This window comes from Limanda limanda, chromosome 7 (assembly GCF_963576545.1).
Source record: "Limanda limanda chromosome 7, fLimLim1.1, whole genome shotgun sequence".
Classification (NCBI taxonomy): Eukaryota; Metazoa; Chordata; class Actinopteri; order Pleuronectiformes; family Pleuronectidae; genus Limanda; species Limanda limanda.
Window position 1 is genome coordinate 26664527 of NC_083642.1, and position 14318 is coordinate 26678844.

General features: G+C 42.6%; 1 protein-coding gene across 2 annotated transcripts; it reads left to right on the forward strand.

The window, feature by feature from the left end:
* The first annotated feature begins 896 nt into the window (after positions 1–896).
* tbc1d22b (TBC1 domain family, member 22B) lies at positions 897–13272 on the forward strand. Of its 2 annotated transcripts, none has more exons than XM_061074515.1 (13): positions 897–1136; positions 4311–4500; positions 4592–4760; positions 5096–5263; positions 5955–6025; positions 6312–6440; positions 6580–6645; positions 8936–9050; positions 9243–9349; positions 9427–9502; positions 9642–9769; positions 9929–10024; positions 10943–13272. In XM_061074515.1, the coding sequence occupies exons 1-13, from the start codon at positions 1081–1083 to the stop codon at positions 11069–11071; spliced, it is 1500 nt and encodes a 499-aa protein (XP_060930498.1). In that variant the 5' UTR covers positions 897–1080; the 3' UTR covers positions 11072–13272. The 2 variants fall into 2 exon arrangements, with proteins under 2 accessions (XP_060930498.1, XP_060930499.1); XM_061074516.1 differs by having other exon boundaries at positions 4595–4760.
* Positions 13273–14318: the final 1046 nt, after the last annotated feature.

The following is a 14318-nucleotide window of genomic DNA, read 5'->3' on the forward strand; positions in this document are numbered from 1 at the left end:
GAGCACAGGTTAGTGTTGTAATTAAAGTGGATCATCTTAATATCTGAATATCAAACTCTTTGGTTAATAGTAATCAACATGTCTGACCATCTATGGAGGAGGTACGGTTTTGATCAACAGCTGTCAAAGTGCAGGATAACTTTTCTTTATATTTACATTTTTTCCCCTGTCAACTAATTAACACTGAGAAAGCTATGATTCCATTTGAGAAATGTAAGGCCATAAAACTACCAATATTTTCATTAGCAATATGTCTGGTGATTATTTTCTTTAATATTCTCTAATTTACATATTCACTGTGGTTTTGTTGCTTTGCATGTAAGTATACATCCTTATGTATGGTTTCTGGGTATCTGGGGTTATAATTATATAATAATAACACATGTACACTGTCCTGAAGGTTTAATCTGACCTGAACATCAGCAAATCCCTACAACTGATATACTAGAACTAGCAAACGATTAATATCTCAATAGTTAGTCGTTAATATTCCCTGCATGTCATAAGAAATCATGAGAAATTAATTTAAGGATTAATTAGAAAAGCGAAAGAGCTAAAATGCTTTGTCAGGTCAGGCTCCAGGATATCATGGGTGACAGTATTTAGTGTAGCACCTGTCTCTCTGTCCAGAGGCCGTGCTGGAGGGAGACTCCTCCGCCATGTCGCCTCCTGTCTCACATACGAACAACACGCAGACACCAACATGGCTGTAGTTCGAGCAGTGGCACGAACTCCCTCCAGCAGCGGAGCTTCTCTCCGCGCGGCCCCGGGTCCGCAGCATCCCTGACCGCCAGCTCACCGTCCCCTCACCGTCACCTCACCGCAGCCTCCTATTGGCCACTGCCCCTGCACCTGTTCCCCCCCGCCCGCCAATCACACGCCCCGGTCGCTGTGCTCCAAGATGGCGGCTTCCAGTGCTCCTTGTTACACATCATAAGCATTCGAAAGCGAAATATCTCCGTCCACCGGCAGTTTACACCCATGAGGAAGCCGGGAGCTGTGGACACTGAAACACGGAAGCTGTTCCCACGCGGGTTGTCCATGTCGGTGTCGGAGTGAAGCGGGTTGTGTTGACCGAGTATGGCCACCGAGAACAGGATCAATTTTTGGAGGAGAAACGCAAAGGTTCCCGGAAGGTGGGTCTTTGTCACTGTCTGTTCCTTACCGACGCGGGTTAGGTTCGTTCGTTTAGTGGGTTTCACACAGTAACGAGGGATATGACAGGACAGAAACATGGTCATAGCTGGTGTGGGCTTGAATACAGAGTTTCAAGTTGATCTCGGCACATTTAAAATGTAGACGCCTGACTTGTAGTCATGAGTTGCTCATGTGTGTTCTGTGACTTCACGCCTTCTTTGTGTGAGTGTGTGTATGCTGAGGGAGACACTCCACCTCTCTGTGTGGAGCGGCCAGCTGTCACACACCGTGCGTCGTCCGCCATATGTGTCCTCGGTCAGAGACCGGCCCCAGGCTGAGAGAGGGCAGCACTGCACTTGTCCACATGAGGATCTCTGCTGGAGTCTCAGACCTCTGATTTTTGTAAAGAGGAGTCAGAAGTTACATGAACAACATCCTCTTTTTGTGTCAGTTTTGACAAGAAGCAGGGAGCCCGTTCATAGTAGGTTTGTGGGTTATGTGGGGAAAAGGCTACACACTTATTAGTAATCAATCCAATTTTATTTGTAAAGCCCACATTAACAAATCACTCATAGGGCGTCCTCTGCCCTTGACCCTCTACAAAAGCAAGGACAAACTACCCCACAAAAAACTTTTAACAGGGAAATAAAATGTAGAAACGTCTGAGAGAGCCACAGGTGAGGAATCCCTCAGGACGGACTGAAATGCAATAGATGTCACGTGTAACAGAGCACATCAACAAAATTACAATATTTAAAACATTGATGAGAAAAGACCGGGTCCAACATAAATGGAGAAGTGTATCACTGTTTTAAAATATTTATGCAAAATGTCTTACAGAGATGAAGGGAGCAGCAATGCAATGATATTAGTAAAGAAGAGAGTGAGAAGTCAGGGGAAAACATTATTATTTGACTGAAGGTCATTAAGACCATTACCTGTGATTTAGGCCCAAGTTCTCATGTACTCCTCTGTCAATGTGGCAGTTAGTGTTTGTTTCTCTGAAAAAAAATATATACATGATCAAACTCACCAGGTTCTGTTACTTCTGGACAACAGGCGAAATATTACTGCAGTATTTTGTATAACAATATAAAACCATACAAGATAGTTCCAGTCAAGACAAATATAGCTGGTAGCAAACATGTATTTTTATTTTGGTTCAAAATGTGTCATTTCCAGCTGCCATCTTTGTTTTGAGGGGAGGCTAGAGTTTGGTCAAATTGCTTTAAAAATCAGTTATTCAGCTAATGACTATTCTTTTTGTGAAGATGCTGAGACAGAATTAGTCAAGTTTTGTTAAGCTTTTCAGAGAAATGTATGGTAAGCATTTTGGCTTGTATGGTTAGTGCCAGCCTGTAGAGCTTGTTCAATAAAGATCATTGTAATGGGTTATGATTGGCTCTGAGGATCTGGGGGTATACTCTCCTTTTATTCCTCTCACTATACACACTTCTGCAAAATGAAAAGTCATCCTTGTTGTGGCATGACACTTTCATGCATATGTGTTTTATGTTTGTCTTAATTGGCCTGCATGTCTTCATGACTATCAAGACTGGTGAGAAGCTGTCCTGCGCTGGCTCCATGCAGCTGCCTGGCAGAGAGGCTGCAGCCGACAGGACGGAGTGTGGTGGTGGGCAGCTTGTTATGGAAATCTGAGAAGACAGGATCTCTAAGGAGAGGGCGTTGTTGCCTTTGTCACTCTGTGGTGGGCGGAAGGCTAGGAACCCAAACTCAAACACATGTTTGAACAAGAAAAGCCAGCAGCAAGTCTTGCCTATCCTTGAGCCGCTGCTGATAAAACAAGTCTGCTGCTGTTAAACAAGGGACTCTGGCTCCGCCCGATTATCAGCAGGCCCAGTTCTCGCTTCTCAGCCATCAGGCTTACTGTCAGTTGGTGCATGCAAATAAATGAGCGAGGATGACAAATTTTAGCATCTCATTTAGCCACAGTTTGACAAAAATCCAGGCTACTAGTGGTATTTATTGCTTTGTGATATTCACACAAAAAGCTTTTCAGCTTGTTTGAATGAGGTGCTTATCATGTGTGAATTTCTCAGGCGTCGACAGGGAACCTTTGGATTTACAGTGATGATAGGTTTTTGGTAAACCAATGCTGGTGTGGGGAAAACAGAATATTAATTTGAAAATGTCTTTGTCCTCAGAGGGAGAACAAACAATGACTGACGTCAGACAATATTTAGTTTCCCAGTAAGTTTGACGGAAGCCGTCGGTCTGAAAAGTGAAGGGGCTGTGCAAGCTGTTCCCTAGTTCAGTTCAGTACTCACTAAAAACAGCACGCTCTAAGTAAAACAGGGTTGGGATATTTAGTCCGTGGGTTGAATTCAGCTGTCATCTGTTAACTGCAATTACAGTGTGCTGTCAACGTCTCTTTTTCTTTTGTCTGGATTGGTTTTGTTCTACACAGCAGAAGTTGGATGGGCACTATCCACTCTCCTTCTCTTGTGTGTTTATATATTTCCTTGTAATACTGGACCCAGTATATGTTCAACCTTGTGCATTGGCTAATGTATAATTTCCATCAGTGGTGCTTCCTCATCTGTGATTATGCAGATTTTTAAAGGGATTGCGCAATTTATCGCAACTAATAAACAAAGCAACACAGACAAGGACAATATGTGCGTCTGTCAACCTTCCTCTGAACAATAATTCATGAGTAGATCTTCTGAAGATTTCCTCTAGGCCTAGCTAGGACAGAAACTTGGTAGCTGCATGTGTTTTTGTGCAGTGACCGCGTTTCACATCATCTTCTACAGCGTACAACCAGTCTATGGAGCACAGCATCCACCTCTCGACCCGCGATTGCGACGCACGTGAGTGACACATGAGAACTGGACTGCATGGTGTCAGGTCCCCCCCGTGGATGCATTTTGTTTGTGTCTCCCATTTTCACACTTTGTTTTGCAGCTATTTGTTCCTTGCTGTGAAGACCTGAGCATGTGTGGATTGTATGCAGTACCAATATTGACATTTACATACCTCTGCCTGTTTGAGAGAATATTTTTGTTTTCCTGTCCTTTTTTGTTGGCTTAGCAGTTTAGATTCATTGTTTATTTTTGTGATACCATCTTTTAACTGAGTATATATCACCAACAGCTGCTGCCATGAGTGAGACTGTTAAAATATCTTTTTTCTGGATCTGTTCCCTGCAGGTATCCCAAAGACACAAAGCCCAAATTCAACAATCTACAAACAAAAAAGGCCTCTAGCTTCCACGAGTTTGCTTGCAGCACCAACGATGCTTGGGACATTGATGATGAGGAGGACAATGATTTCCTCGGGAGCCAGCCCCCAACTTCGTCCCTGTCATCAGGCCTGCCCTCTACGCCTGCACAGATTCATGTGATTATAAGACATAATTTTTACCTCTACGGGCATGGGGTTGGTGTGAAATAAACAGAGATATTCTGAAGTGTTTCCTTTGTCCTTCCAGCAGCAGAGTCAGGCAGGTGACTCGGAGAGCAGGGTGTCACACAGACTGCCATCTCTTAGCCCAGAACCTCAGAACCTCCAGGATGTTCAGGAGGAAGACGTGGACTATGAGACCGTCAATGGCAAGGTTGTCAAGTCTAATAGTGAGGCCCACCTCAACTCGTCCTCAGGTATGCGACTTGTGTGCTGCAGCACTACATTCTGCATTAAGAGTTACCGAGCATCTTATCAGGTGATTCATAGTACAGCTAATGACAAATGTTGTCCGGAGCACTGGGATTATCAGGCCGTTAGAATGTACCAGGCAGGACATTCACAGTCTGAAACACGGTCAGAACAGGTGATAGATGAACGATCACATTTTTTTGTCTGCAGGGATTTTAAAAGAATTGTGTCTGTTATGTCTGGGGTTTGATTGTTGTGTCCTTTGTTTTTTAATAAAACACATTATTTTGCATAATAACCTATAAAATATCCTTATTTTTCCTTGCATGGCCCTCTATAGTCCGATCCACACTGCAGAAGCAGCAGTCTCTCCCTGTTCGTCCCATCATCCCACTAGTGGCTCGAATCTCCGACCAGAATTCCTCCGGGGCTCCACCCATGAATGTGCGGGAGAAGAGCCGACTGGACAAATTCAAGCAGCTGCTTGCCAGTCCCAACACTGATCTAGGTACAGTAGAAGAGCAAACCACACAGCTACACATTTTCATAGTGTAGATATGAGTTGTGTTGTAGGGGCCCCATCCTTCGGAAGCTGCATTTAAAGGCCCATGGTGTCACAGCATTGTGACTAGACACGACTGAAAAAGGCATCCGTCCATTAATACAAATGATTCAATGAATGGATCTTTCTCAGGCCATCCTATCTCTGGATGCTTACCATGCAGGCGTTCTAGGCTGCAGCAAGAGCAATGGCTCAAAGTAGCTGATGATGCAACAGAAAGGGTAGGAAAAGCTGGGGATGCCATAGGAAGTCCTCCGTAGACCAGCCATCGTATAGATTCTTCCCTCGTGGTCTACTCGGCCTAGGAAGGCCACACTTTAGAAGGAGTCATAACTCCAGAGGATGCAGCAGCTGATTTGGTACATAGCTTTGGAATAGGTATAAATAATAAAACATTCAGAATTTCACAGAATGGGTAAACCTGTATAAGTAATGTTTAAATATCATTTGAGAGAGAAGCGGGTTAAGTTGACTTGCCTCATACATATTCTGCTGTCAGAATTCAGTATTACATGCCAACACTTCCCTCTTAGTTACAACCAGCTGAATATACTGTGTTTCAGTGTGTTGGTCGCTGCTGTGGTTTTAATCCAGTGTTAATCATTTGTGTTTCTATCTTGCTTTGTGCTGTTTACAGAGGAACTTCGGAAGCACAGCTGGTCCGGTATTCCAAAGAAAGTCCGGCCAATCACATGGAGACTTCTCTCTGTAAGTCTCGTGACCTTCAGTAGTTAAGTATCACACATTTCGGGCATCCTGTCTCAATATTCTAAGGGAAAATTTTCTAGCCTATGTGTAGCTATTTCCATTTCTTTAGGAAAATGCTGACATGATGTCAAAAGCCTTATCCATCTATGCAACCTTGTCCTCAGGCTGTTCTCCTATCTCAAATGGCCATCCTGTTGTGTTCCTCTGAAACTGTTCATGTAATCAAAAAGGCGTTTCTTCTCACCGACACTTTCTCTTATGTATTTTCTCTGTGGTGCTCTGACAGGGCTACCTGCCGGCCAACAAGGACCGCAGAGAGCTGGTATTGAAAAGGAAGCGAGAAGAATACTTTGGATTCATTGAGCAGTATTACCACTCCAGAACAGACGAGCACTTCAAGGACACATACAGACAGGTAAAGTTGACAAATAGAAATAACCCTTCTACTGCTAATGTGTCAAAATCAGTTAACACCACCATATTAAAGTCCACATGTTATAAGCTTTGATTATCCTGAGTAATATTTTAATGTTGGTAATCTTTCTTCCTGTTAGATCCACATTGACATTCCAAGAACAAACCCTCTGATTCCCCTGTTCCAGCAGCCTGCGGTACAAGAGGTAAGATCTAAGCTACTGCAGAATAGAGGCATAGACATTATCAATACAGAAGAAGATAATTTTGTATAGTTTGTCTGTTGGTGTGGTTTTTCTAACGTGTGGGGACATGTGTGGGTTTGGGGTCAGGTTTAGGTTTAGGCTATGGTTAGCCAAGTAGTGGTTATGGTTAAGGTTAAAGTCTCCTGGAAATGAAGGTAAGTCAGTGTTAATAATTGATGTGGCCAGCTAGTATTTGTGGTTGGTTCATTTTGAACCTGTTTTTATTATATCCTTTATTCCATCAGGTAGTCTCACTTTGACATAGACCTCCTTTGCATAGAAGTAGAGGATACAATGCACTAAAGCATATATGTAATGGCTAAACCATATAAATATCATCATAACAAAGTCCAAGCTTGTCTCCATTGTTTCCCCCCTTTATTCGGGACTCACCTCGCTGTAAATCACTCTTCACAAGCTCCTGGTGGTTATCACTGCTTAGTCTCACACTATATTAAATACTTCACTCATGGTTGCTAATAGCTGCTAATAGTTGCTAAAAACAACTATAATAGTGATCTGAGATCACTGATCTTAGACTCAGTTAGCTCAAAGACAGCAAGACTGAGATTACCTTGGTTTGTGATGGAAGTATCATAAATATATCAAGGACTCAGGATTAGGGTTGGGTACCGAGAACCGGTTCCAATATGGAACCGGTTCCAATACAACCGGTACCTACCCGGACCGAAATGCAACGGAGATTTCGGTGCCTCATTTCGGTGCCTGAGCCAATGGAAGACTGAGGTCTCCGCTCGTCCCGCCTCCTCACACTTCCGCTCCTTCCTTCACGGGAAGCGGCGGCTCCCGCCGGGCCCCCGCATGTCGGCGCGGCTCCCGGAGGACAGACTGTTGTCCCCGCGCTGCCCGCGCCCCGGGTGCGCCAGGGCTCCCGTGCAGGTGGTGGTGGTGGGGGGGGGGGGGGGAATCTCCTCGCGAAACCTCTCCCCGGCGCTGGCTGCCCCCCCCCCCCCTGCCTGGCTGCCCCCCCCCCCTGCCTGGCGCATCTCCTCCGTGGCGGTGCGTCGCGACCGGCTCTGGGTCGGCTCCGGGACCGGCTACGGGCGGGAGGAACGAAGACCACGCCGAGAAATGTTTCATAAAAGCGACCGCATTTTAGGGGGACGAAGGCGGGCCGAAGCCACGTGGGTCTCCGAGTGATGGAAAAGCGACCCTCAGTCTTCATTTGGCTCAGGCACCGAAGTCAGAGTCACGAGTCAGAGCGCGTGTGTTTTGTATTTATTTTTATTTATTTAAGTATAGTGTAAACTTTTGTTAACAGTTCGTATGTTAGTCATAGTTTTAAGTTAAAAAGGGTTTTGTATTTATTTATATTTATAATCTACTTTAAACAGTTAATATATTTGGCAATAAAAAAGGCCTTTCTTAGTCAAGCATCGTTTTGTGCACTTTTTTGAAAAAAGTATCGGTTCAGGCACCGTTTAGGCACCGGTATCGTTTTAAAAGTATCAGTTAGGAACCGGTATCGGATAAAAACCAAACGATACCCATCCCTACTCAGGATTCATTTAAAAATAATCACAGGATTCGATCATGTAAAAGAGAGATTTCTGTGAGGTGAGAGATTTTATGCAGAATGCTAAGTTCTAGATGTTATGTTGATCTGTTTTAAACTTAGATCACAATATTTAAATGTATCATAAACACTCGTGGTTTGACCAATTATATTGTGAACTAGTGCTGTGTCCATTGTAAACTTGCCTGTTTGGAATGGGGTGGTTGCTTGGCCTGCTACTACTGAATCTAGAGAAACCCTTTAATTTGTAAAAATACAGCATGCTACAGTCCTACAGTAATGCTGCAAGACAGCCATTTACACTTGAAAAACTGACACTCACTCATTAATGTACTTTCACAGTAATCAAATTCTCACTGAGATGATGATGATGATGATTATCAGGACAAAGGCTTGTAAACTTATGTTGCATTGATTTTGGAATCTCTATAACTGTGAATACATGGGTGCTGGAGTTTAAAGTAGATTGCAGTAAATTCAGTTCTTGTATCAACTTCTCTGTCTGACTCTGAATTACTTACGTGAAATTATTTTCAAAGAATTGAGCCAAAGCAAGAGTTGAAGATTGTAATTCAAAGCAACATTCCTGAAATACTAAAACAGTAAGGTTAAGAATCATGATGACAATCATACAATTGGTGTTTGCCTTGTATTCTCAGTGAATCTGCTACACCCATCTGCTAATCAAACATGTTGTCGTCTTTCCTTCCTCAGGTGTTCGAGCGTATCCTCTTTATCTGGGCCATCCGTCACCCGGCCAGTGGCTACGTCCAGGGAATCAATGACCTAGTCACACCCTTCTTTGTCGTCTTCTTGTCAGAGTTTGTCAGTAAGTTACTGGAGGGAGAATTCCTGTTAGAGCCCCATTATCTTCAGATGGTCAGTTTCATGATGCTACATTTTACAGTGTTGTTACCAAATCCAGGTCATAAACATGTCACTTAGCCACCTCAGCATAGGGCAGCGTTGAGGAACCATATACAGATCGTATCTGTATGATCAGTGTTGTCTTGGTTTTCAGTGGAGGATGTGGAGAACTTTGAGATGGCAGCGCTGCCTCTGGAAACCCAGAGAAACATCGAAGCTGATAGCTTCTGGTGCATGAGTAAGCTGCTGGACGGAATCCAGGTCTGCTTACACACAAACACGTCAGTGAACATAACAAAATAAAGTTTCCCTGTTTACTTAGATTGTTATTCTCTCAGGACAACTACACCTTTGCTCAGCCTGGAATCCAGAACAAAGTAAAGGCTTTAGAGGAGCTGGTCAGCAGGATAGATGGTGAGTGGACTCCTGATAGTACTTTTACGTCATATGCTCTGCTCATTCCATCTTATTTTGAACTTGTTTACTACATGCTTCTACTTGCTAAATGTGATAGAGTGCTCTGTTTGTTCGTGTGTGTGATGTCTGTCTCCAGAGGACATCCACAATCATTTCAAGAGGTATGAGGTAGAGTACCTGCAGTTTGCTTTCCGGTGGATGAACAATCTGCTGATGAGGGAGCTGCCTCTTCGTTGCACTATCCGTCTCTGGGACACCTACCAGGTATTGCAAACTGGACACCATAAATTAATTTGAAAAAAAAGAATCATCTGTTAAGTTGACTAGGTTCAGGTGTGGAGGCTGACTTTAACCCTTTTATTGTCTTTGCCTGTCACATTTGAATGATGGATTTATTGAGTTGTAATCGGCTTTTTTTCACAGGCTGAAGCAGAGGGTTTCTCCCACTTCCACCTGTACGTCTGCGCTGCTTTTCTCATTGAGTGGCGCAAAGAAATTCTCTCCATGGTTGACTTCCAGGTACCACTGTTTTAGCAGTTGCCCACACGACTGAGAAAGTAACCCAAACTAAATACTGAGAGCAGAGCTAACAGATGAAATCAGGACATATATTCATATAAAGAAACTCTTGAAACTTGGCATATCAATTTCCCCAATTCAACATGAAATGCTGGATTTTCCCTTTAGTTGACTTTAAATTCTATAGGTGATCATTTACATTTGTGGGTCTCTCACCCAGCTTGATTCGCAAGGCATTCTGGGTGCCTCTCTGTTTGAAGTGAGGGTCTGAAAAATCTCTGTTTGGAGGGGTGCAGAGCCCTTACCATTGGGCCTACCCCTCTGTCCAAACAGGTATTGGGACAGCCTACCCCTACACGTGAACATGCCAAACAAAAGGCTAGGGCCAAGGGGTGAAATGAGATTGGGCCTAACAGTCTGTCAGCTAAGTAGAACGGGTGACAACGAGTGAGAGCAAAAGAGACTCTAGAGTTGAAAGTTAAGATTCTTTGACAATATCTACTCTACAAAATATAAATGATGTCAAAATTTCACTTAACAACTTTAACTTCATATTCATGGGCGATTGCAGCTGTTGTCACTGTGTTACATTATCAGATGTTTGCTAAAATCCATGGGTGAGTTGATCTTAGCAGCAGACAGCAATCCACAAAAAACTACACATGCTTCCTTCTAGTACACACAGGAAGTTAAATAACTACTTTGTTGCTGAGAAGCATATGGTCAATAAATTCAGTTTCAAAGTTAAGTGTTGCTTTACTTCAATACAGGCTGTTGTACAGTGTACATGATTTTACTTTGTCAATTATTAGCCCACGTATTTTTTATATTTCTGAAATGTTATACATACTCTGTTATTAACTGCTACTTTTCAAATATAGTGTGTAAGTCACAAAATGATTCTCTGTTGCTCTTCAGGGCCTCCTCATGCTACTTCAGAATGTTCCGACAATCCACTGGGGGAACGAGGAAGTGGGTCTCCTCCTGGCTGAGGCCTACAGACTGAAGTACATGTTTGCAGATGCACCCAGCCACTACAAGAGATAGTGTCAGGGCCACCTCGTCTTAGCAAACACATTACTTTCAAACTTCCAATCAAACCAGACTGTGACTGCGAGAGAAGAACTCCATTCGGAGGTCCTTGAAAAAAAAATGAAGTGTTGTGTCTGAGGTGTATTCTGGTGTCATCAAGAACAGCTCCAGGAGACATGTCGGATGTTTCCTCAGAGCCACAGAACTTCTCTTGTCAATTTCCACTGGACACTGAAAAGCTCATGGTGCAGCCATTGAGCTCAATGACAATGAGATTATTTGCAGTTATAGTACTGCACTGTATCAATGGACGGTTACCACAACCATAGCTATGCCATTTTGGTGGACCTGTACTGTTGGTCAAGCAACATTGATTGTCTCTCAAGTCAAGCGTACACTGAGATGTACATGCTGTAATATAAAGGGATGATGAATGTTTGTGAGATCATCCTCTAGGAAAGATGACTATTTTTTTGCAGATTTGTTGTAGTAAATGTTTTACAGTGGAAACATATTAGATGTAACCCAGGCAACTAAAACACCTTGTCATTTTTCTTTTTTACAAACGTGTTTAGTCTGACACTGTTGAGCTGTTCTGAATAAGGACAGCTAATTTGTGCGTCAATGTTGGTTCAGGGTTACCAAATCTGCACTGTACAATCAACCAGTCATAGTCCAGAGTTCGGGCCTTAATCACTCAATTGAATCAGTTTCCACTAATGATATGTCGGTTTGTATTTAGGTCTCAGACCTAGCGGTAGCAAATAGTAGGTACTGTGTTTCCTTTCAGGTTCTGTTTTGATGGAAGGTGGAGAAACTGATTTGATATTTTTTAGAATAACTGTCAGGCTCTTGGGTGCAGCTCATAAATGTCAACACTGGTACATTTTGAAATTGACCTTGGGCTCTGAAGGGAAGAACTTCAGGTTGGCGTAGCTGTGGAACTCATGCATATGTCTGCTGAAGTGGGTCTGATTTCATGATGCAACTGACTTAGATTAATCTAAGTGTTATTATATTTTTGGCAATTGAAATACAATTTGAGTTAAAGATTGTAGCACATATTCTAACAGCACAAAACAAGATCAGTAACCACTGATCTTTGGGCCTGAGTGTTTGTTTAACCAAACTCCATTTGTATGCATAACAATAAGAGTAGCATTCTTATTAATGATCCTATGATAGTCTTTGCACTATCGAATTAAAAACCTGTGGCCGTTGTAAAAAAAAAAAATTAAAAAAACACAAAGAAACTGCAGATAATAAAAAGTAGTTTAATATGATTGTTTATGGAGATTTTGAACTGAGAAAGTTCTCCTGTCAATGTCTGTTGGTACTAAAAGACATTTAGTGGCACATTCCTACCTACGGACGCAGTGCAGCTCATTTGTGGTGAATTCTTAACATACTCCATCCTGTCACACTGTAACATGGATAAATGCTAATGCTTGTGTGCTATGTGTTTCTGATTTGGTTTTCTCTTTCCTGTGTTTATTTGTAACAGCATTTTTCAGCGTGTGTGTGTTTTTGTGTGTGTGGTTGGGGGGAAGGTTTTACTATTACTCAAATACCTTAATTACCAGTGATAATTATTATACAGCCCTGCTCATTGTCCCCTACAACAAATTTAATTTTGAGGAAATAGAAGTCTTAGTTCGGGTCCAGGAATAGGTAGGGTCACTTTATGACATTATATTCAGTAAGGGAAACACTGTGATGCTGAAAACTAATTAGTGAACTCAATAATTTTAATTTTTGCAAAAGTCTTAACAATCTTATACCTGTTTATAGATCATTCATGGTCAGTTTGGCATTATTAATCCACCAGTAATCTCGTTTTTATTCGCCTTGTTTCAGCTGAAACATGGTCAGAGTTTGCCTTCAGCCTTAACGTTGGTTTTCTTCATTCAGGTGCACCAACTGATTGTGTCCCTACACTGATGGTATTGGTCACTCCATGCTGTGCTTGTGTTAAAGGTCAAGTGTCGTCAATTAGAATTTCGATAACAAAAGGCCGACAAAAACGGACAACTTGCTGATTTGTACCAAGAAGTGTTTGTGCTGTTTCAACATTCATCTTTATTGGGCCGATACAATGTGTTTTATTAGAGTGCTTTTATTAGAGTTCACTGCTGGCTCCAGCTTGAATGAAGAAATATAAAATGATTACAGTACCTGCTGTATGTTAACTTTTTGTTTATATTAAACTATTGTTATACAAGTGCCAACATGAAGAGTGTGTCTTTTTTTGTGTTGTGTTTTAGCCACAACGCAATTCACAGGTCATTCCTTTTCTTCTCAACTTTATTGGGAATAAAGTGCAGCATCAACACTATACAGGTACAATGCAGCACAAGGGGACTGTGCAAGGAAACAGCAACTGTTTCATAACTCGAAATCTCAAGCTGGGATTTTATTTAGTTCTCATTTCTTGGAGTATAGGGAATGTTAAATGCATTGCTCAATCTTTTTATTATTTGGTCTCCTGTGGAACATAATTTCAGAAAGATAGTTTCTTGCTAAATAATTACATTTCTTTTCCAGTAGAACAAGTCCCAGAATTGATAGTTGAATATCCCTTGCACAATTTAAGTAACCAACTACCAATAGATGTTAGCAGGTGTTAGCAGCCACCAGCAGATGTTAGGGACATAACTTCAGTTGTGCACCAAAGCGTCATCAAGTGTGTTTTGGCATTGTAATCAACAATGCAGGCTAAACTTGAGGGTACACAGAGGTTAAAGGTAAATCTGACTTACTACTGCCTCGTATGGCAGTTCTAAGGCTGGCCCACCGCAGGTTGATCAGACTTTGGTGCATGTCTCTAGCATCGTGGGGCCCAGTTGGGATCTTTCCTCCTGATCCAGAGCCATTGGCTGCCGTGTCCTTCAGTGTGTGATGATTCTTTTATGGTCTGGTGCAGGTCTTGTCCATAGATCCCCAGATCTGTGAGAAACCTGATGGTGGATATTGCAAGGAAACCCCTGCTGCCAACCTCCACAGAGCAAACTATTGCTTTTCAGCTTAGTTGTTCTGCCTCAAATCCCATGTCTGCATACAGCAGCCTTTCCCTCACATTCGCTTTATCCACATTATCCTCCCAGGATACCGTCAATTCTACAACAATGACGCGCAGGGTGTTGGACCAGAGTACCAGGTCTGGTCTCAGGCTGGTGGTGACAATATTAGATGCGACTTGAATATGCTGGCCCACGTCCACCAACATCTCCCAGTCTCTGGCTTGATCCAACTGACCACTCCT